Source organism: Malania oleifera, chromosome 7 (genome assembly GCF_029873635.1).
Source record: "Malania oleifera isolate guangnan ecotype guangnan chromosome 7, ASM2987363v1, whole genome shotgun sequence".
Lineage (NCBI taxonomy): Eukaryota > Viridiplantae > Streptophyta > Magnoliopsida > Santalales > Ximeniaceae > Malania > Malania oleifera.
This window is the reverse complement of record NC_080423.1, coordinates 102,536,888-102,558,114: the sequence shown is the minus strand read 5'-3', so window position 1 is coordinate 102,558,114 and position 21,227 is coordinate 102,536,888. Positions and strand designations below refer to the sequence as shown.

Sequence of the window (21,227 nt, the reverse complement as noted above, 5' to 3'; positions counted from 1 at the left end):
GCCAAGGCACTTCGGAAATCAGTGATTTGTGTTAAATACTGGTATGATAAAGTTAAGTGGTCTCCAACAATGCCTTCGAGTAGCTTTGGTTGGGGTTCGTCGAAGTACGTAGTTAGATTGAAGGATACAATTTGGGATTGCGTATCAATCAAAATTGGAGACAGAGGTAAAATAAAATTTTTGTAGGACAAGTGGGCCACTAAATCAACCCTCCAATAACTTTTTCTTAAATATTTTTCTCTTGGCTAGTCGAAAGGAAGTTAGAGTGGTAGAAATTGTGAGTACCTCCAACAATAACTCCTTTTGGGACTTATCTTTTGTTAGATAAGTTAGAGGCAAGGAAGTCAAACAATTGTTTGAGCTCTTTACTTTAGTATATAATACATGTTAACAAAGAGGAGTCTAATCTCGACTTATGGGGTCTTTCTAGCCCTCAAATTTTTACAGTCACCAGTTTTATAAATACCTTTCTCACAATGTATCATATGCTCATAAGCGTGCCTCTCAAAATGATTTGGAACCCCTTCATTGCCTCAAAGATCAATGCATCCTGCTAGTTGACAATCAATAATAAAATCCTTACAACAGATAATTTACAAAAAAGAGGCTGGACGCTGACCCAATGTGCTCTTTTTGCAAGAATGATATTGAAGGAGTAGATCATTTTTTTTTTTTTCTGCATTATCCCTTCAGCAAACATATATGGATCACAGTGTGGCAGTGCTTAAATCTTAAATGGGTCACGTCCAAAGATTTGATATCATTATTCCGTGCATGAAATTTGTCCAAAATAAAGGGGTTCCTCAGAAGTTTTAGATTATCAATTCTAGTGGCCATATGTTGGGAAATATGAAAGGATAGGAACAGAAGAATCTTCAAGGATAATTACTCCAACACGGCAACAATGTCACATAGATGCCTCTTTAATTTGTTCCATTGGAGTTGGACTAATAAAAAAATTGAGCTTATTGTATTAGGAGGAGTTTTTGATTGCTATATCAGACTTTGGAGGAGGGGGGGGGGGGTGTGATTCAGTACTCTCGTTGATTCTACCCTACTTTTAGGGTTGCATTTTGTTCTCTTTTGCCTTATTGGAAGTTTCAAGCTTCTTGCTTGCTTCTTCCCTCTTAATAAATTACCTTTTCTAAAATTAAAAAAAAAAAAAAAACTTTTTGGTGATAATGAAAATATTTGAATAATGATCTTTTTGGAATATAAATATATATGATGAAGTTGAACACATTTAATATTTTGCTAAGATTATTAAAAATTGAGCATATTATTGAAATTGAGCTTAAATAAGTATCTTGAAAATTTGAGCAAATAAATGTTATAAGTACTTTTTTAAAGTGTTCCAAAACAAAGCATAAGATGGATCACTAGGTTCATAACCCTGAAGATACATGGAATTATAAATTAATTCGTAAAAGACACATTATTACGAATAGGCTCTTGCATAAACATAATCCTAATTTATTATTCCTAAATTTATTGAATTGAAATTCAATTATTCTTTCATTTAAATGTTCAACCAATAGGGTCTATTTATTGCCCTCCTTCTTGTTATACATTGGATTGCATATACCTAAACAAGGTGATTATATATAGAGCAAGAAAATTTCACTCTTAAAAATGGTGGAGGGACTATAATCTAAGAAGAAGGTGTCTATAGATTGGCATTTACATTTAATGTAAAGAGCTCATGTGATACATGTGAACTCCAAATTTTATGTAATTGAAATTAAAGACAAAAACAAGTTAGTACAAGTGTTCAATTTATATTAATGAAAAGAATGAATGCAATTTCTATATATTTCTACAATAAAAATAAAAAATTATTTTGATTTAATCTTTCTAAAAAGTTTTGTCAATTTAAGAGTTTAAAGAGCATGTTTCAAAGTTAGCGTTGATGGATCTTTTGGATGATAAATTTTATAATCTATGGGATATGAATTTGTGTTGATTTTAATTTCCTTAAAGAGATTTATTAGCAGAACTTTTGAACTACAAATTTGACGATATGTGTAAAATGGTTACGTTGATCTCGATTTCCTTAAAGAGATTTGCTAATTTGAGAGTTCAAGGAGTATGCTCTTGAACGAGGTGGTGATGGATCTTTTGCACCACAAATATGATGATCCGCGGGTGATTTTATATTTGTGCTCATTATCTTTAAAGAGACATTTTGGATAGCAAATTTGACAGTCCTATGGAAAATGATCTTTTGGAGCAAAACTTTTTTTTTTTTTTTTGAAAAATGGCCAATATACTTTTTTCTATTAATTGATTCCAAAATTAAAAAAAATCAAATATATTATTTAATTTTGACTAATTAATTTTTTGAATGTCTACAATTTGATCACACGCATCAAGTAGTCATATGATGGGCTAAGGAACCTTAGGAGAACAAAGTACATAGGGCTACAAGAAACCCTATGAAGACAAAAGGAAAGGGTGTCCAAAAAGGCCAATGACAAAGGAAAGTGCTTCTCTTAAGAAAAGGGAACTATCATGAGTTCATCATGTCCTCTAAGGAAGGCAATTCAGATACTTCTCATAGAAATCAATCTTTCACTTGGATTAATTTCTACATGAAAATATTTCGCTTCATGTTTTATTGGTTTGAAATTTATATCAAGGAAATATCTGTTATCTTTAAATAAAAATGTTTTATGAATTATATTTATTTGAATTCATTGTCAATATAAATTAATTAGAAAATGAGTATATACTTTCAAGTTAGATAAACAATGTAAATTATAATGAGAGTTCACTATTAAGATGTACACAACTTATTTTTAAAAAAATGATCAAGTCATTTTTTAGGGCACATAGGGAACAATACTAGGATTCATATATAAAGATGTTGCGGATTATAGATTGTTATAGACAAAGAAAATTATTTCTTAATTTTCAAAGTCGGGAATTTTCATATTCAAGATCTCGTGTTTGAATCTTGTGAAGTGTAAAAAAAGGGGAGGGGTGTTGTAGAATGTGACTCATATTGAGTGGAACACATGCACGGGAAAAGCATGCAAAGGAAAAATAAGGAAGTTGGTCTTCAGGAAGAAACAATTGACGGTTTGATCGATGGTTCATGCTCGGGAAGAAATCGTCGATGATTTCAGTCTCAGTAAGAAATCGTCGACGATTTACTGAAACTATCGACGGTTTTGTTCGACGCTATTTTTTGAATTTTGAATTGGGAATATCAATAGGTTGGGGATTCGGAGGAAAATCCTCCAAGGATTGATACAGGGTTATTTAAATAACTTCCTAATCCCTTTGTACATGTAGGGTTAGCATATAAATAATGTTGTAACCCTGGTTTTGACAAGATAGTGAATATCAGCCGTCACTTGCTCCTGTGGACGTTGGCACATTGCCGAACCACGAAAATTCTTGTATCATGTGTTTACTTGCTTTCCTTATTATCTGTGTGAGTGTGTTTTTTGTATTATTCATCATTGGTTGTTGCATTGACGAATCGAACACATTTTTGCACGCATTAATTTGTACAAAAAATTGGTATCAGAGCTAGGTTACAATGGCTGGGATTTCTTCTGCAAAGTTCCGCATTGTCAAGTTCAATGGATCGGGAAATTTTGGACTATGGCCGATGTGATGTATCACGTCATGGATGAGGAATCGCTGACGGCAGTTTGGCTGAAACTAGGGAGTTAGTATATGTACAAGTCGTTGACGAACAAGTTGTATCTTAAGCAGAAACTGTATGGGCTTAAGATGTCAAAGGGTTTGGATCTCAACCAACACATCATTGTGTTCAATTAGATCATCCGTGATCTGAAGCGAGTTGATATGAAGTTTGAAGACAAAGACAAGGCTTTGATGCTGCTGAATTCTCTACCTGTGTCTCCTTCATACGAAAATCTGGTTACAACTGTGACATGAGGAAAAGAAACTCTGGAATTGGAGGATGTCACGAGTGCTCTTTTGGGTTTTCATTATAGGAAGAAAACCAGTGATGAGAATTCACAAGGTGAAGGGCTTGTGGTGAAGGATCACCAGGAATGTGAGAGAAGCAAGTTCCAGAACAGATCAAGTAACAATAAGGCTTGGTCCAATTCTAGGAAGAGGAAGGATGTATGATATTTTAAGTGCGATAAAAAGGGGCACATAATACCAGATTGTCTAGAGAGGAAGAAGGGGAATGTAGAAAATAAAGAGGGTTCATCAAAATCGGTGAATGTAGTGGAAGAAAGAGACTCGGAAACCGGTGATGGTGATATGCTTTCAGTTTTATACAATTTAGATCGTCTCACAGATTCTTGGATTTTAGATTCGGCATGCTCTTATCATATAACACCAAACAAAGAGTGGCTCACCACCTACTAGTTGGTAAATTCTGGTTCTGTTCTGATGGGAAATGATGCTTCATGCAAAATTGTCAGAATAAGGAATGTCAAAATAAAAATGGTTGATTGTGTTGTGAGAACGTTGTGTGATGTTAGGCATATACCAGAGTTAAGGAAGAATTTAATTTCATTGGACACTTTAAACTGTAATGGATTTAGTTACAAGCTTGTAAGTAGGGTAATGAAGGTGAGTAAGGGTGTTCTGATTGTGATGAAGAAGCAGAAATTACCAAGGAATATCTATACACTAGGTACCACAGTTGTAGGTGGAGGTGCAACTACAGAGTCTGAGTCAAATAAAACTGTCTTGTGGCATATGCGGTTAGGGCATATAGGTGAGTGTGGGATGATGAAACTTCATAAGAGAAATCTTTTAAAGGGTGTCAAAATATGCAAGCTGAATTTCTGCAGGTATTGTGTGCTTGGGAAATGGAATAGGGTGCATTCATGATCGCCACACACAAGACGAAGGTAAATCTTAACTATATTCACTCAGATGTTTTGGGGCTGGTAAAGGTAACATCACAGGGAGGATATATGTACTTTGTGAGTTTTATTGATGATTACTCACGAATGCTCTAGGTGTACTTCATGCGACACAAGTTAGAGACGTTTTTCGAGTTCAAACTGGGAAAAGCTAAAGTGTAAAATCAGACCAAGAGGAAAATCAAATGCCTCAGGATTGACAATGGTATTAAGTACACTAATTCAAGGTTTATGGAGTTGTGCGAGTAGCATGGCTTTAGGAGAAATTTCACGGTACACAAGACACCACAACAGAATGATGTGGCAGAAAGGATGAACCGAACTACAATTGAAAGAGCTTGGTGTCTTAGGTTGAATGCAAGGCTTGTAAAGAACTTCTGGGCAGAGGCAGTAAATATGACGTGTTTCTTGATTAACAGATCACCAAGGGCAACACTAGATGTGAAAGTTGCAGAGGAGGTGTGGACAGACAGCGTAGTAGACTACTCTGGTTTGAGAGTATTTGGATGTCCAGCTTATGTGCACATTTCTAGTAAGGAGAGATCGAAACTTGATGCAAAGTCTAGACAGTGCATCTTTATAGGGTATCAGAAAGGGGTGCAAGGGTTCAAGTTGTGGGATCCGAAAGCAAACAAGGTGGTGATCAGTAGAGATATGGTTTTTGATAAGAAATCCATGTTGCAACGTACTCAGGAAGAAGAAGAGAAACAGGTGCTAGAAAAGTGCAGCAACAGCAACGATCATGCAGTGCAAGTGGAGCTAGAGACTCAAGATGGATATAACAATGTGCAGAGCGCAGGAAGTTCTAGCTCAGGAGACCAGCAACATTACAATATCGATATAAACAGACCTAGATGCACAATTAACCCCCCCCCACAGGCATGAACTTGATGATCTGATTTCTTATGCACTTATTACAAGTAGTGGGGGTCCTACTACTTTTCAAGAGGCTGTGCACAACCAATAGAAAAGTAGATATATAGGTGCTATGGTGGAGGAGATGGAATCTTTGTATAAAAACCAGATGTGGGAGTTGGTGGAGCTTCCAGAAGGGAAAAGAGCGACAGGATGCAAATAGGTGTATAGGAAGAAGGAAGCAGTATCCGAAAAAGAAGGAGAAAAATTCAAGGCTCATCTAGCAGTAAAGAGTTACTCACAGAAGAAAGAGGTTGCTTATGATGAGTTCTTCTCTCCTGTGGTCATACACACTTTCATTAGGGTAGTGTTGGATTGGTGGTGCATTTCAATACGCATTTGTAATAGATGGATGTAAAGACAACGTTTCTCCATGGTGATTTAGAGGAGCTGATTTACATGGTACAACCAGAAGGGTTCAGTCAACCTAGACAGGAGCACTTGGTCTGTAAATTGAGGAAATCACTTTATGGGCTGAAGCAGTCTTCGAGGCAATGGTACAAGAAGTTTGACTTCTACATGATGTGGATTGGCTACATGAGATGTGAGTATGTTTTCTGCATTTATTTGAAGAGCGTTGATGATGTTCATTCATTTTTCTATTACTATATGTGGATGTCATGTTGATTGTTGCAAGGAGTATGACTGAGGTCAACAATTTGAAAACATTGTTGAGCAAAAAGTTTTACGTGAAGGATTTGGGTGCGGTCAAGAAGATTCTTGGGATGGAGATTCATAGGGACGAAGCTTCTAGGAGATTGTGGTTATCTTAGCGTAGCTATATTAGGAAGGTGTTGGAGAGGTTTAACATGGATAATCCAAAACTGGTAAGTACACCGTTGATGAGTCATTTCAGATTGTCTATCTCCTAGTGCCCAAAGATAGATGATGATGACATTCATAACATGTCTAAGGTCCTATATGCCAATGCAGTGGGATGCTTAATGTATGCTATGATTTGTACAAGATTGGATCTAGCACAAGCTATCAGTGTGGTGAGCAAGTTTCTTTCAAATACGGGTCGATAGCATTGGGATGCAATCAAGTGGATTTCATATACTTGGGATACTATGAACTATGGTATTATGTTCAGTAGACAACAGGGTGATCCTTTAGTGGTAGGATATGTGGATACAGACTATGTAGGGGACTTAGATGACAGGAGGTCTACCATAGGGTATATATTCACCCTTGTGGGAGGGCCTATTTGTTGGAGGTCCATGGTTTAGTCTTTAGTTGCACTATCTACAACTCAATTAAAGTACATAACAGTGGTTGAGGCTACCAAGGAAGCGTTGTAGCTTACATGATTGATCAAGGAGCTAGGTATTCAGGAAGGTAGAGTTCAGCTGCATTGTGATAGTCGTAGTGTCATTTATTTGGCAAAGAACCAAGTTTATCATGCGAGGACCATGCACAGATGTGAGGTTTCATAGGATCAGGGAATTGGTTGCTTCTGGTGAACTACTGCTCAAGAAAGTTTGCACTTTTGAAAATGCAACAGATATGTTAACAAAGTGTGTTAGCATGAACAAGTTCAAGCATTGCTTGGACTTGATTAACATCTCCAAATGCTAGATAGTAGGCATCTCAACCTATGCGGAGCTGTGGGTTATGTTTTCGTTTTTCTCTTAAGGGGTGAATATTCACCAAGGTGGAGATTGTTGTAGTATGTGGCTCATATTGAGTGGAACACATGCACAGGGAAAGCATGCTGAGGAAAAACAAGGAAGCTAGTTTGCAGGAAGAAACAGTCGATGATTTGTTTGACGATTCAGGCTTGGGAAGAAACCGTCGATGGTTTCAGTCTTAGTAAGAAATTGTTGACGGTTTGCTAAAATCATCGACAATTTTGTTCGGCGCTGTTTTTTGAATTTTGAATTGGGAAGATCAATAGGTTGGGGATTCAGAGGCAAATCCTTCGGGGATTGATACAGGGGTATTTGGGGAATTTCCTAATCCCTTTGTACGTGTAGGGTTAGCATATAAACAATGTTGTAATCCTGGTTTTGACAAGATAGTGAATATCAGCCACTGCTTGCTCCTGTGGACGTAGGCACATTACCGAACCATTTAAATTCTTGTGTCGTATATTTTTTTGCTTTCCTTATTATCTGTGTGAGTGTGTTTTTTGTATTGTTCATCGTTGGTTGTTGCATTGACAAATCGATCACGTTTTCGCATGCATTAATTTGCAGAACAAAGGGGGTTATATGGAATGAGAGATGTACTACTTTTCATTATGTAGCCCTAGTTCAATGTGAACCTTCAATCTATAAAAATAAATAAACACACATGACTTGATCTCATCCAATATTCTAATGATCATAAATAAAAGGAACATTGCGAATAATATAAATAGTTGTGGATGATTTTCATTTTTTTTTTAGACTAGAGATGTATAAGTAACTCATAAACAAGGATGTTTTGAGACATTAATTAATGGTTAAAACTTGAGACTTCTATGTTGATCTTCGGTTTAAATATTAAAAAGGATGAGAAGAGATAAGGGATGGGAGATGAGAGATGAGCTACCTTCTACCATGTATGCTAGGGTAGTGTAGACTTTCAAGCATGACAAAAGAAAAAAAAAAGCAAAAGAAGAAGGGCAAAAATACAATGAGCCAGGGTTCTATACAATTTAGACTATTAACACTTTGGGTAGTAGTAGGATGTACTTCTACATATTATTTAAAGTGATTGACCTATGTTTAGTTTTTATTTTTTTTCATTTATTTTTGAAATTCATAATTAAATTTAGGACAAGATTGTGTGGAGAAGAATTAAATTTACAATAATATATAAATAAATGTTAAAATAAGGGAATGAAAAATTTTAAAATCAAAATCAAAACGAGATATATGCCATTGACACTAGAAATGTTGTATTGACAACTCTCCAAGGTTAAGGGTTTTTAGGACTCATTTACAGGCTTTGAGTGTCCTTAAATTTTTTTTGACAATAGTAGAAAATAAAAAAATAATCATCTTAAATAAATGCATATTAATAAATTCAATAATAGAAATAAAAAAGATGAGATTCCTAAAAATAGAATTTAAATAATGGATTGTTTGGAAACATTATAGAGACTGCATGCTTGGAATTATGTTCGAGATAAAAAAAATTCTTGAGCTTAGGCAAGATGTTGAAGGTTCTTAAAGCACTCAAATGATTACCCAACTCTAAGATTGTTATGCATCTTAAGAGACATTTCATAAGTCAAAACTTGAGATATCCTTATTGGAGATTTTGGGTTCGAATAATGAGAGGGGGGTGAGAAGGGATGTAGGCTGAGAGATGGACAATATATATAAGTGTGCTACAATGATGGATGCTTTGAATAATTTTTAAGATAAGGAAAGTCTAGTTTCAATTGAGGTTCCAAAATGATGAATGGAATTTAATTACTAAATATTAAGTAAAAGACAACTTCTCTTTTTCATCACTAAGGGTAATGAAAATCAGTGAAGATTAGGAAACAATTCTAGTCAAGGCTACACAACATTTCATAGTTACTATTAACTAAATGCGTGTTCTAGAAGTGCTAGTGTCTGCTTTATGCATAATCATACTCTCAAATTTCATATTTATTCATGCAATTCAAATTCTACCTCTTTGATGAAAGAATTTAGGTTAATTAGTGAACCATCATTAAAATTTCTAGATGATCAACTATGTTTATGAAAAAGGATTGGAGATAAATCCATTTAGCTTACAAAACTAAAATATACTCTTTCTGGTATGGGGTGTTAAATACAAATCCAGTATTACAACAATTCATTCTATAATACAACAAAGCCTAAACTTTAAACAAGTTTTCTTATATGGATCTTGGAGGGAAAACAACCATATCTAGGCATCCAACGAATTCAAAAGAGAAAAAAGTTGTGAAGAATGACAGAGGCTTAAATGTTTTCAATAATTTTTGAATAAATTCCTAAATTTCTAAGATACATACAATACATGTATACTTATATATAAATGATTATACAAATGAGTAAAGTTGAAAACCTTCCAAGCAATTTTATGAGGACCTTATAGTGTGAGTCCTCAATAAGTTGGGGACCATCAAGAGCTACAGCACCCATGTACACAATGTAAACCTGTGAAATCCATGTAAATATTATTATGTATGTGTGTGTATATATGTATGTATATATATATAAGACAGAGTTACTAACAAACCATGTATTAAAAGAGGAAAGTAGTACTGAAAGTAGAGTAAAACTCACATTGCTTGGTTGAACGAGAAGGAAGGACATATGTTGCATAGCAAGAACAAGAATAGCAATGCTGAATGTCCTTAAAGAATCCATCTGCTTAAAAGACCCAAAAGAAAAATAACCAAAGAATATACATGTATAATTCATTGAAATCTATTTATAGACAATAAGAAAGTAGTAGTAGCACCTAAAATATTCAACTTTGCTAAAGTTATTAGGTTTAACACTTTTAGACTTTAGACCTAATTTTTTTTAAAAACTGATCAAGGACTTATGTTTTCTTATATCAATTAGCATAATTAATTTTCAACGAAATTTTAGCTTTGATGATTGGTTAAGCCTTGACATTTGTTTCTCAATGTTTATGTCGAACTTTTGCTCGTAACTCGTGGAGCATACATAGAGCATTTATAAATAAATGCCTATAGTCGGTTGTTCTTAGCTCCTCAATTAGAAGAAAATGTCGTTTTTATGATAATTGCAGCGTAGCATGCTACACTTATCCAGTACTTGATACATTGGAAAGAAATGAATTGAGAATATAGTGAAATTATAAAAAAATATATCATGAATTTATAAAATTATAAAGATGAATTTCATTATATTCCATTTCATTTTTGCATACCAAACAAAACATCAAAGAATAGAGAACTTACAAATTAAGAGACCCAAAATAAAAATAACCAAAGAAAATACATGTATAATTCATTGAAATCTATTTATAGACAATAAGAAAGTAGTAGTTGCACCTAAAATATTTATCTATGCTAAAGTTATTAGGTCTAACACTTTTAGACTTTAGACCTAATTTTTTTAAAAATTGAGCAAGGACTTATGTTTTCTTATATCAATTAGCATAATTAATTTTCAACGACATTTTAGCTTTGATGATTGGTTAAGCCTTGATGGTTAAATATAATAGGACATATGATAGAGGTAGACATCACTGGAGAGATGTACGTACTTTGGTGGTAAAAGATAAGCTTTCTTATATTGATTATATTCACTTTTGACATTAATGGGGCATGCATGCTTTTATAGTTAAAAAAAAAAAAAAATTGAAAGTTCTTATTTTCATTTGGAGATGCCAATTAGTAAAGCCTTATTTGAATTGTTAGGTATTTCTTAGGTACCAATGTGATAGGCGAATCTCTTTTCTTTGATTGAGAGAGGATTTCTGACTCTTTTTTTTTTTTTTTTAAAGGTTAAAGTCCGAATGTTAAAATGTCACAATTCAATGCTTGAGAATTAGTCAAACATAAAAAACCTATTTGAGATTTAGAGTTATGATTTCGTCCCCTTTATTTTTTCTTTTACGTGCCAATTCATTGATTGATTTCATTTTCCAAAGATTCTACTAAAATATTTATTATTGTAAAATAATTTCACCCCAAGTGAATTTGATGGGTGTTATTTTTTTTTAGTACTTAAATAAGATTACTTTGATGGCGGCATAGCATTTGTTGTGCTACACAACATCATTGAAAATTTCACAATTAATTGTGTAAATGGTATACTTAGGTTCATTGTATGGAGAGAATGCAAGAAGCTACAAACAAATATTTTTATTGGTTTATATATATATATATATATATATATATATATATATATATATATATAACCGCTGACGGTTTGGTGACTGAATTCAGACAATTTACATTTTTTCTAAAATCGTTGACAATTTGGCCCAATCCGTCGACGGTTTTACTATGATCATCCTGAGAATATAGCAGCGTTGTGAAAAGTTGATATTGCTTAGATATCCCTGAACAATTAGAATTAGTCCACCATTGTTTGTTCTATTCTGTTGCTCTCCTGCAACTATCACAAGTGGGTTGCAATGCCTAAATTTGGGCTTACCAAATCCATGGCTAATAGGGATTTGAAGTAAGGACAAAAAACTCTTGCTGAGGATTGAAAGGAAAAAAAATAGATGTAGTATGTTAGGACTTCTTATTAATTCTTCAAATGCTAACCAAAGAATTCCAAAATTTCTTTCCCCATGTTAGGAAGAGGCCTTTCATTTGGATTTATGTAAATGTAAATAAAATATAATACAAATTTGCATTTCATTTTATCTAAATTCATACAAATCCAAATCAAATTATCAAAATCCATGCCCTCAAATGTAGTGTTCGTATTATATTTATGACTTTTCATTGATGTTTGATTATATTGAAGAAAAATATCAAATTTTAGTAATTTTAAAATTTTAAATTATAATTTTGTGTATTTAATCACTAAATATTAGTTTAACAACTGATGAAATGAGTTTCACTTAACCATTTGGAACAATTTGAACTTAGTTAGCATTTTTTGGTGAACATAAATTTCAATTCAATTAGTAGTTCGAGGTATATGCTTCGGATAATTAAACCATGGGCAACCCTAATTTGTGCTTCTTTGTCTAAAGTGGTGATAGGCCTCTAAGCTCAAAGAAATGGTAATTCATAGAAAGGTAATTCACTTTTTTGTGATTTTTTTCTCAATATCAGATACTATTAAAAATAAAAAACTTATTATAATATATAGGATTAAAAAAAACATTAAAGGTAATTGAGGTCTAAAATTGAAATTCTTTTAGTTGATATTCCTCTCTATTTTATTTCTTCCTCATTTCTTTTGATAAATTAAATATGAATAGGTGGATTTCTTTATAGTTTCATTTTGATTTCTATAATGTTTTCCAAATTCCAAATATGCTAGCCTTTAAGGTGCATTTGGATTTATGAGTGGTTATTTGGTTATTTAGCATTACTATTATGTGTTAGAGTTATGTTAGTAAGCATGAATAAGTGAGGGTATTACTGTAATTGGAATTTTACTTGAGATCTATTACAAATAGAGGAAGGGACCTATCATTGAGGTTAGGTCTTCCATTTTACTCGATTATTTAACATGGTATCAGAGCATGATTCTGAGACCTAAATCATAATTGTTACAATCACCATCAAAATCGAAACCTAAACCCTAAATTCGCTGCATGTTTATTATCATGGAAGAATTTCTAGAAATACGATAGCCCTATAAAATAATTAGTAGCTATCGAAAGTTAGGCTAATTGTTAAAAATTGTTAGGAAGACATAATCTACTATGGATTTTGTGAAAAGAATGCCCATTAAAAAGAAACATTTAGAAGGTGACATGCTCTTTTTCTTCCTATTCTTGAAAGTTAGTTTGACTGCATCAAGACAATACACACTACACTCGATGCCCTAGTTTTCAAAGACAATGAATTTTTTTTTGCCCAAGTTTTATTTTTCATTTTTTATTTTGTTTTTGTGGCAGTACAATGACAATAATTGGCAACAAGGTGTTTGTTTGCATCACCAAAACTCCATGGAAAAATAAAAGAGGAGATTTTATGATGGAATCGCCCTAAAAAAAGAAAAAAAAACGACAGTAACAACTTAAATATCTTCTTTCTACTAGTATTTATATGTCGAAAATTTAAAATAAAAATAAAAGCATAAAAATTTCAATATTCTCTAGAAATTCCATGGAAATGGAAAAAAAAAATGGAAAAAAAAGTCTAAAAAATTATAGAAAACTCAAGAACATTAAAAAAAAAAAAAAAACTATATTCCAGTAGAATAGAACCCTTTTTTGTGTACTTTTGTGGATTGCATGACACGTCTACATCTCTTTTGGTTGTTTTTTTCACTGCCTTTATCTTTTTTGTGTTTGTGTGCTACCAAACTATAAGAACCATAAGTCATGCATAATTGAATTCAAAGGTAATTATATCGTCTGTAAAAACTGACATGTAGGAAGTGCTAACTGCTAATACATTCCCTCATATGACCATATTCCCAAGCCTTATTTTTTTTTTTGTACATATTGAAACTATAGGTTTTCCTGTACCTAGGTTATGTTAGCTTATAGATGAAAGAGATGAAGCAATTGGTAGTAATTAGATGATCTATTAACCAAACCTAGATAAATAACCAATTAGTAGAAGCTCCATTGAACATTTATTTTCTCATTAGCTTATAACACTCTCTTGGTTATCATTTGAGTTAAGGCATCAGTTCCCCTAGTCTGCATGTTACGATAGAAAGATTATATTTAGAGAAAAATAGATTATATGATATTCAAGGAAGACGTTTAAATTAGTAATTCATTCCCCGCCCTTTCAAAATACTTTGTTAGTGTTTCCATTCATCTAAGAAAACTGTTTGAACGATATTTGTCCCTTAGATTATGTTAAGGGGCAGTCAAGTGCTGCCTCAATGATCTATTAAGTGAAAAGTAAGGCAAATGAGAAGAAAAATAATAATTGAAGCATGTAAAGAATTTAGGGCATTCACTAATGATTCTTATGGTACACAGATAGTTATAATCAAGGTTTTGAATTACAGACTTTCTAGTTATTATTCATTTAAGAAAGCTTCTAATATGGATGGGATATTTTGTTTTTTTTTGTTTTTTTTTTTTTTTTTTGAATTCCAATTTTTCTTTCCCACTCATAACATTTCATTTGGAAGGCTAAGGCTCCTCCAAAAATTAAAGCTTTCATTTGGCTTGTTATGCTCAATAAAATTAATACTGATAACTTGTTGCAAATTTGGAGACCTTTTAATTGAAGGCTCTCTCTTTTGATGTTATGTGTTCTATTACAAAAATTCAGAGACAACTTCTCATATATATATATATATATATATATATATATATATATATATATATATATATATATATATATTTATGTTGTGAATATTCTTGGAGGATTTGGAATATGTTTTTTGTTATTTTAGGAGATACCTTGGTTTTTCCCTCTTTGGTTGGTGAATTGTTAGCTATTTCTTTCAAAGGCTTCGGTAGGAGAAAGGACAAGGCAATGCTATGGAAGTGTGGAATATTCATAGTTTTATGGGTGTTATGGTTGGAGCGTAACGCAAGGATATTCAATGGACAAAATTAAACGAGGTGCTAGTTTAGGGGAAAAAAAATTAGTATTTGGCCTCACTGTGGTGCTAGTTTGGGTTTTTTGAGAGGAATTATTCTTCACATGTTACATAGAAATTGGAGGAACATTTCGCAATGTTGATTTATTAAATTTTTGCTATTCTATTAAGTGGTTTTATTGAATAATTCTAGGTCCTTTTTGGGGACATGTCTCATTCTCTCTCGCGAAAATTCTCTTCCTATGAATAAAATTTTCTTTTCCTATAAAAAAAAAAAAAAGAAGGACAAAACAACTAACAAGTTAAGTTAAAAATGTAAATAGTTAGAACCCTAAAAACAACCTATTTTCCATTTTTTTTTTTAAAAGAAACGTAACTTTTTTTTTTTATGAAGCTTTACAATTTTCTAAATTTGTACTGATTTTAAAAACAAAACACATGAAAAGAATGAATCAAAATATAATAAGACAAAATATAAAAGAAAATTTCATATTTCAAGAAGTCATATTTTAAACTACTCCATAATTTTATAATTCTTTTGAAGCATCAATGGTGTAGACACCCCAATTTTAACCAGACCTTTCTGAGGAAACCCGGTATACTTAAAAATGGACTTTATATCTCGGAAATGGGAGGACCCTTTTTGAAAAAAAAATCAAACTGAGTCCCAAGTTTTCAATTGCGTCTTTTTATTTTAAAATTGAGCTATGTTATCTTAAAAAAAAAAAAATGAGTCCTGATTATTTTAAACTGAGTTCTGGATGCTTTCAAAATAGTGTCATTTTATTTCTTAAATCGAGTCTTTTGATTTGGAAAATTGAATTTTAATTTAAGGTCCTATTAATTTTTTAAATTGAGTCTTTTAATTTTTAAATTGAGTATTTTGATTTTTAGATTTAGTCTTTCAATTTTTGAATTGAGTCTTTTAAAATTGAGTCTTTTAATTTTTAAATTGAGCATTTTAATTTTTAGATTAAGTCTTTCAATTTTTGAATTGAGTCTTTTAAATTGAGGCTTTTAATTTTTTAGATTGAGTCCTTCAATTTAGTATTTTATTAAATCGAGTCCGGGTCCATTGCTTTCGGGAATTAAAGTTCACTTTCCGTTTATCAGGCCTCTCAGCTAATGAGCCTTTAATACAAGGGCTATTGCAAATTAAAGCCCATGCAAATGCATGAGAGAGGAAGGGGGGCGCACTAGGGTTTATGGTTTCATTTAGATATTTAGGGGGCTTATAAAATACAAAGAGAGGCTGAATAAAGCAAGGGGACACGGCCATAGGAAGAGGAAGAAGAAGAAGAAGAAGAAGAGGAGGAGCAACAACAGCAATACAACGTCATCAGCGCCTACGCAATCAGTTTGATGAAGCCAATCGAACAGTGGTTTCTCATCCGATCAAATTGAAATTTTACCAGGTTATTTCTGACTCATTAATTTTAATTTTTACAGATTGGATTTTTATTTAGAGCTTTTAAGTTTTGATTTTTATTTCTTGGATTGCCAACTTACCACAGCAGCAGCAGGTTCGTCCGTGCTGCATGGTCAACTTCATGAAGCCAATCGAACGGTGGTTTCTCATCCGATCAAATTGAAATTTTACCAGGTTGTTCCTAACTCACTAATTTTAACTTTCACTAATTGGAATTTTATTTAGAACTTTGAAGCTTCTATTTTAATTTCTTGGACAACCAACTTACCGCAACAGCAGCAGGTTTGCCGGTGCTCCGTGATCAACTTAATGAAGCCAATTGAACAATGATTCCTTATCCGATCTAATTGAAATTTTACCAGATTGTTCCTGACTCACTAATTTTAATTTTCTCCATTTTTATTTTTATTTAGAACTTTGAAACTTCTATTTTTATTTCTTGGACAACCAACTTATCGCAACAGCTGCAGGTTCGCCGGTGCTATACGGTCGACTTGATGAAGCCAATTGAACAATGATTCCTTATTCGATCGAGCTAAAATTTTCCCAGGTTGTTTCTAACCCTTTTTTATTAATTTTTACTGGTCGGATTAACATTTTGAGCTTTACAACTTTATTTTTATTTCTTGGACAGCCAACTCAACGCAACAGCGGCTAGTTCATCAGCATCTGCGTAGTCTGCGTGATGTAGATGATCGGATGGCGATTACTCGTCCGATGAAACTGAAATTTTTGCAAGTATTATGTTCACATGTCTTTTATCATGTATGTGTTGTCTGGGCAAGTGAGTGCTTGGGTGTGTATTGTATTTTGCTCGTTTCTTTTTGTATGTCATGTTTATTGTAGTTGCATTATTTAAAGTTTTAGAGTTATTATTGTATTATTTAGGTTGCATTTGTATTATTTATTATCATTGTGATATTGTACATACTCAGAGTCTTGATTATTTAATAGGGTTTAATTATTTCACTTTATGACGGTTTAGGTATTTTCAGGGTTTGGATTATGTCATGTTCACATTTATTAGGGTTTTGATCACTTCATAGTATTTTTGTGTACTTGTAGGGTTTAAATTGCTTCCATATAGATTATGTATTATATATGAGGTTTTTGATTGGTTTCCATGTTTAGGATTCAATTACTAATTTTAAGGATTCCATATCGTTATATAGTGATCTTAAAAGTTTCCATATGATGTATATTAATTTTTAGGCTTCCATATTATTTAATATTGTTAAGTAGAATTCAATTTATTTGCATATTTATTTTTAAGGCTCCCATCTTATGGCATATTGGTTTCTCTTGAGATTGTGTATATTTCATATTAGATTCATGACTTGAATTATTTTCATAATTTGTTTCTTTTTCTTTACATGTTTATATATTATATATAATTTCTTGGGTTTAATTATTTCCATACTAGGGCATATCATTAGGGTTAAATTGATTGTTAATACTTGGGGTTTTATCATTGAGATTTTGACTATTATGATATATAATACTTACGTGTTATGATTTATAGTACTAGTAATATATTATTTTCTTTATTAGCTATTTGAAATTTCGGTAAAATATAGAAAATCATAAAAAATAGAAAAATAGTAGAAAATTCTAAAAATATTTTTCACTTGACTTTCACTAATTGTCTTTTTGTTATTTCAAAATTCAGCCAAATGTGAAAAAATATTTTTTAAAAATTAGGAAAATAAAAAAATTCAAGAAAAATATTTTGAGACTTGTAAATCATTTTTTGACACCATTTGAGTTCCAAAAACCTCCATGTTGTAGCTGGAGATAGGAGAGCCAGAAGCTGGAGACGCGTAAAGAGTTGGAACGCAGTTTACCATTTATCTCCATTTATCTCATGATTGTAAACCTCCCATTTGTGATTGATTATATTTAATTGTGATTAAATATTGATTTAAATATCATCCCTATAAATAGAGAGCTAAGGAATGTAATGTACACAAGTTAGAAGCTCAGAGAGCAGAGAGAAGAAGAGAGGAGGAAGAGAGAGAGAGAGAGAGAGAGAGAGAGAGAGAGAGAGAGAGAGAGAGAGAGAGAGAGAGAGAGAGAGAGTTGTAATTTTTCGACGAATAGTGAATTTATGATGTGTGCTCCATGGACGTAGGTCGATATTGACCGGACCACGTTAAAATTCTAGTGTCACATCTTTCTGGTTGCTTACAGGTTCCTAACAAGTGGTATTAGAGCCCGGTTAGAGCAGGAAAGCCAAATCAGAAGTGATCCCGAAATTATAGCTCTATCGAGTGGCTTGAAACTGAGTTTTGAGGCCACCATCACATTCAGCTTGCTGAGACGAAGAGAACGGTGCAAGCCAGAGCTCAAACGGAGTCCAGACAAAGCTTCACGCGCCCTCACGCGCCTTGCCGGAGCAAGACACTTCGCCACGCGCCTGTGACCAGCTCCTCATGCCCCGCACGCGTCTTCCTCACCTGGACTGCCTCAACCCGAACCGACTCGGAGACACCCTCAGACCGGGTCAACCTGAGAACTGGTCCTGACCTAGATCCAACCCGTCGTCTCAGCGCCGTGTCAGCCAGGCACCACATCAGCCGCCACGCCAGCAGGTGGACCCCATTACCACATCAGCGTGTGCTACGTCAGCCCTGCCACGTCACTAGGTTCCACGTCAGCCTTGACCAGGATTGACCTAAAACTTTGCTTGAACTTTTCAGAGTCGTTTTGGGTCCGTTTTTTGAGCGACTTGAATCATTTTGAAGGTTTTCGACCATTTCAGATCCAACTGCACTATCCGTTTGAGCTAATTCCATCTCTAGATCAGTAAATTGAGAAGTCAAATGAAAAGAGCTCAAAAATCGAAATGTTCAATGGCAATAATTTCAATTTCTGGGAGATGCAAATAGAAGATTATTCGTTTGGGAAGGAATTGCACTTATCGTTGAAGGGTAAGCCAGCATCCATGAACGAGGACGAATGGGAGTTGCTTGATCGAAAAGCTCTCGAAGCCATCATAATGACGTTGTCGAAATCTGTGGTCTTCAATATCAAGCATATATCATCCACCAAATCTCTGATGGATGCGATCTCTAATATGTACGAGTAGCCTTTAGTCGCAAACAAGATACATCTCATGAAAATACTATTTACGATGAGCATGTCTGCAGGTCAAAGTTTCAGCAGACATTTGAATAATTTCAATGAGTTATCGGATCAACTCGCCTCAATCAGGATAATGTTTGATAATGAGATTCGGGCACTACTAATTCTCAATCAGTTGCCCAAAAGTTGGAATGGTGTCATTATTGCCATCAGTAGCTTCGCATGAAAATCAAAACTTGTATACGATAAGGTCGTCAGCATGATTTTGATGGAGAAAATCATAATGCAATCAAACCATGGCTCCATTTCGAGTTCAGCCTTGAACATAGAGAGTTGAGGCAGAGGAAACATGCATGGACGACCAAAAAATTCCAGCAGATCTAAGCCCAGGCGGTCTAAATCCAGAAATCCCATAGGTACTCAGGACGCGGGTTCCTAGAGCACAAAAGTTATTGAGTACTGGAACTGTGGAAAAATTGGTCATTACAAGAACTAGTGCAGAAGTCAGAAGAAAGAATACGAGATGAGGGCAAAAACGGAAGCAAATATTGCTTCCTAAAATGATGAGTTGTTGATCTACTCTTTGGAGAGGAATCAGGAGTCTTGGGTCTTAGATTTCGGAGCCTTATTTCATGCCACTTGCTGCAAGATTGCCTATAGGAGTACACACCAGGTAATTTTGGTAAAGTATACCTTGGCAACGATCAACCTTGTGACATAATCGGCAAAGGAGTTGTGAAGATCAATATAAACGGGTCAATATGGAAGCTGAAGGATGTCAGATACATTCCAGACCTGAGAAAGAATTTGATCTCAGTTGGACAGCTGGCAGAGGAAGGATACATGACGAAATTCATTGGCGATGAATGGAAAGTTTCACAGGGTATACTAACGATTGCGCGAGGTAAGAAAAATGGAACACTTTTTCTAACCTCCAATGCCTCCATGTTTATTTCAGTTGCTGCAAGAAATGACAACACAAACATTTGGCACCAACGACTTGGTCACATGAGCGAGAAGGGACTTAGGGTGATGCACTCAAAGGGAAAATTGAATGGTTTGCAGTTAGTACAGATTGACATGCGTGAAGATTGTATAGTCGGGAAACAGAAGAGTGTTAGTTTCTAGATAAACACATGTGTCCCAAAGAAGAAGTGACTAGAACTAGTCCACTCAGAATGTGTCGGGACACAACAACATAAAGCCAAGAATCCTCAAGTGGAGGAACCAGTGGAGCAGATTGTCGCACCACCACCTCCTACTCCAGCTCTGGAGCTTAGGAGATCTACTCAGTCTCATGTACCAAACAGAAGGTATATTGATTACTTACTTCCTATAGATGGATGAGAGCCTGAATGCTATGATGAAGCATGTCAGGTGGTAGATACAAGCAAGTGGGAGCTTGCGATGAAGGATGAGATGAAGTTCCTCACCTCCAAAAGAACGTGGGAACTAGCTAAGTTGCCTAAAGGCTTTCACAACAAGTGGGTGTACAGAATCAAAGAGGAGCATGACGGCTCCAGAAGGTACAAGTCTCGGTTAGTAGTCAAAGGCTTCGAACATAAAGAAGGGATTGACTACATCGACATCTTTGCACTAATTGTGAAGCTGACAGCCATCAGATTAGTCTGCAGGAATCGAGCAGACAAGAAAGTAGTGACTACAGAGAAACTGAAGTTGTGTTCAACTTCAGTTGGTCTTCATGCCTGAAGACATATTTTGAGCACATCATTTATTCTTAATACTGATTCAGGAGGCGTCTCTGTCTCCAAGTGGAAGATTGTCATAGCTGGAGACAGGAGAGCCAGA

At 34.1% G+C, this 21,227-nt stretch overlaps 1 protein-coding gene across 1 annotated transcript in view; it reads right to left on the bottom strand.

The window, feature by feature from the left end:
* The window catches only part of LOC131160979 (subtilisin-like protease SBT3.9), a 37,020-nt gene extending 18,113 nt beyond the window's left edge, over positions 1 to 18,907 (bottom strand). The window contains exons 1-3 of the mRNA XM_058116845.1: positions 18,791 to 18,907; positions 10,010 to 10,093; positions 9,789 to 9,880 (exon numbers count right to left, since the gene is read on the bottom strand). Coding sequence (XP_057972828.1) covers positions 9,789 to 9,880; positions 10,010 to 10,093; positions 18,791 to 18,907 — 293 coding nt within the window. The remainder of the gene's footprint in view (positions 1 to 9,788; positions 9,881 to 10,009; positions 10,094 to 18,790) is intronic.
* Between the last annotated feature and the right edge of the window lie 2,320 nt (positions 18,908 to 21,227).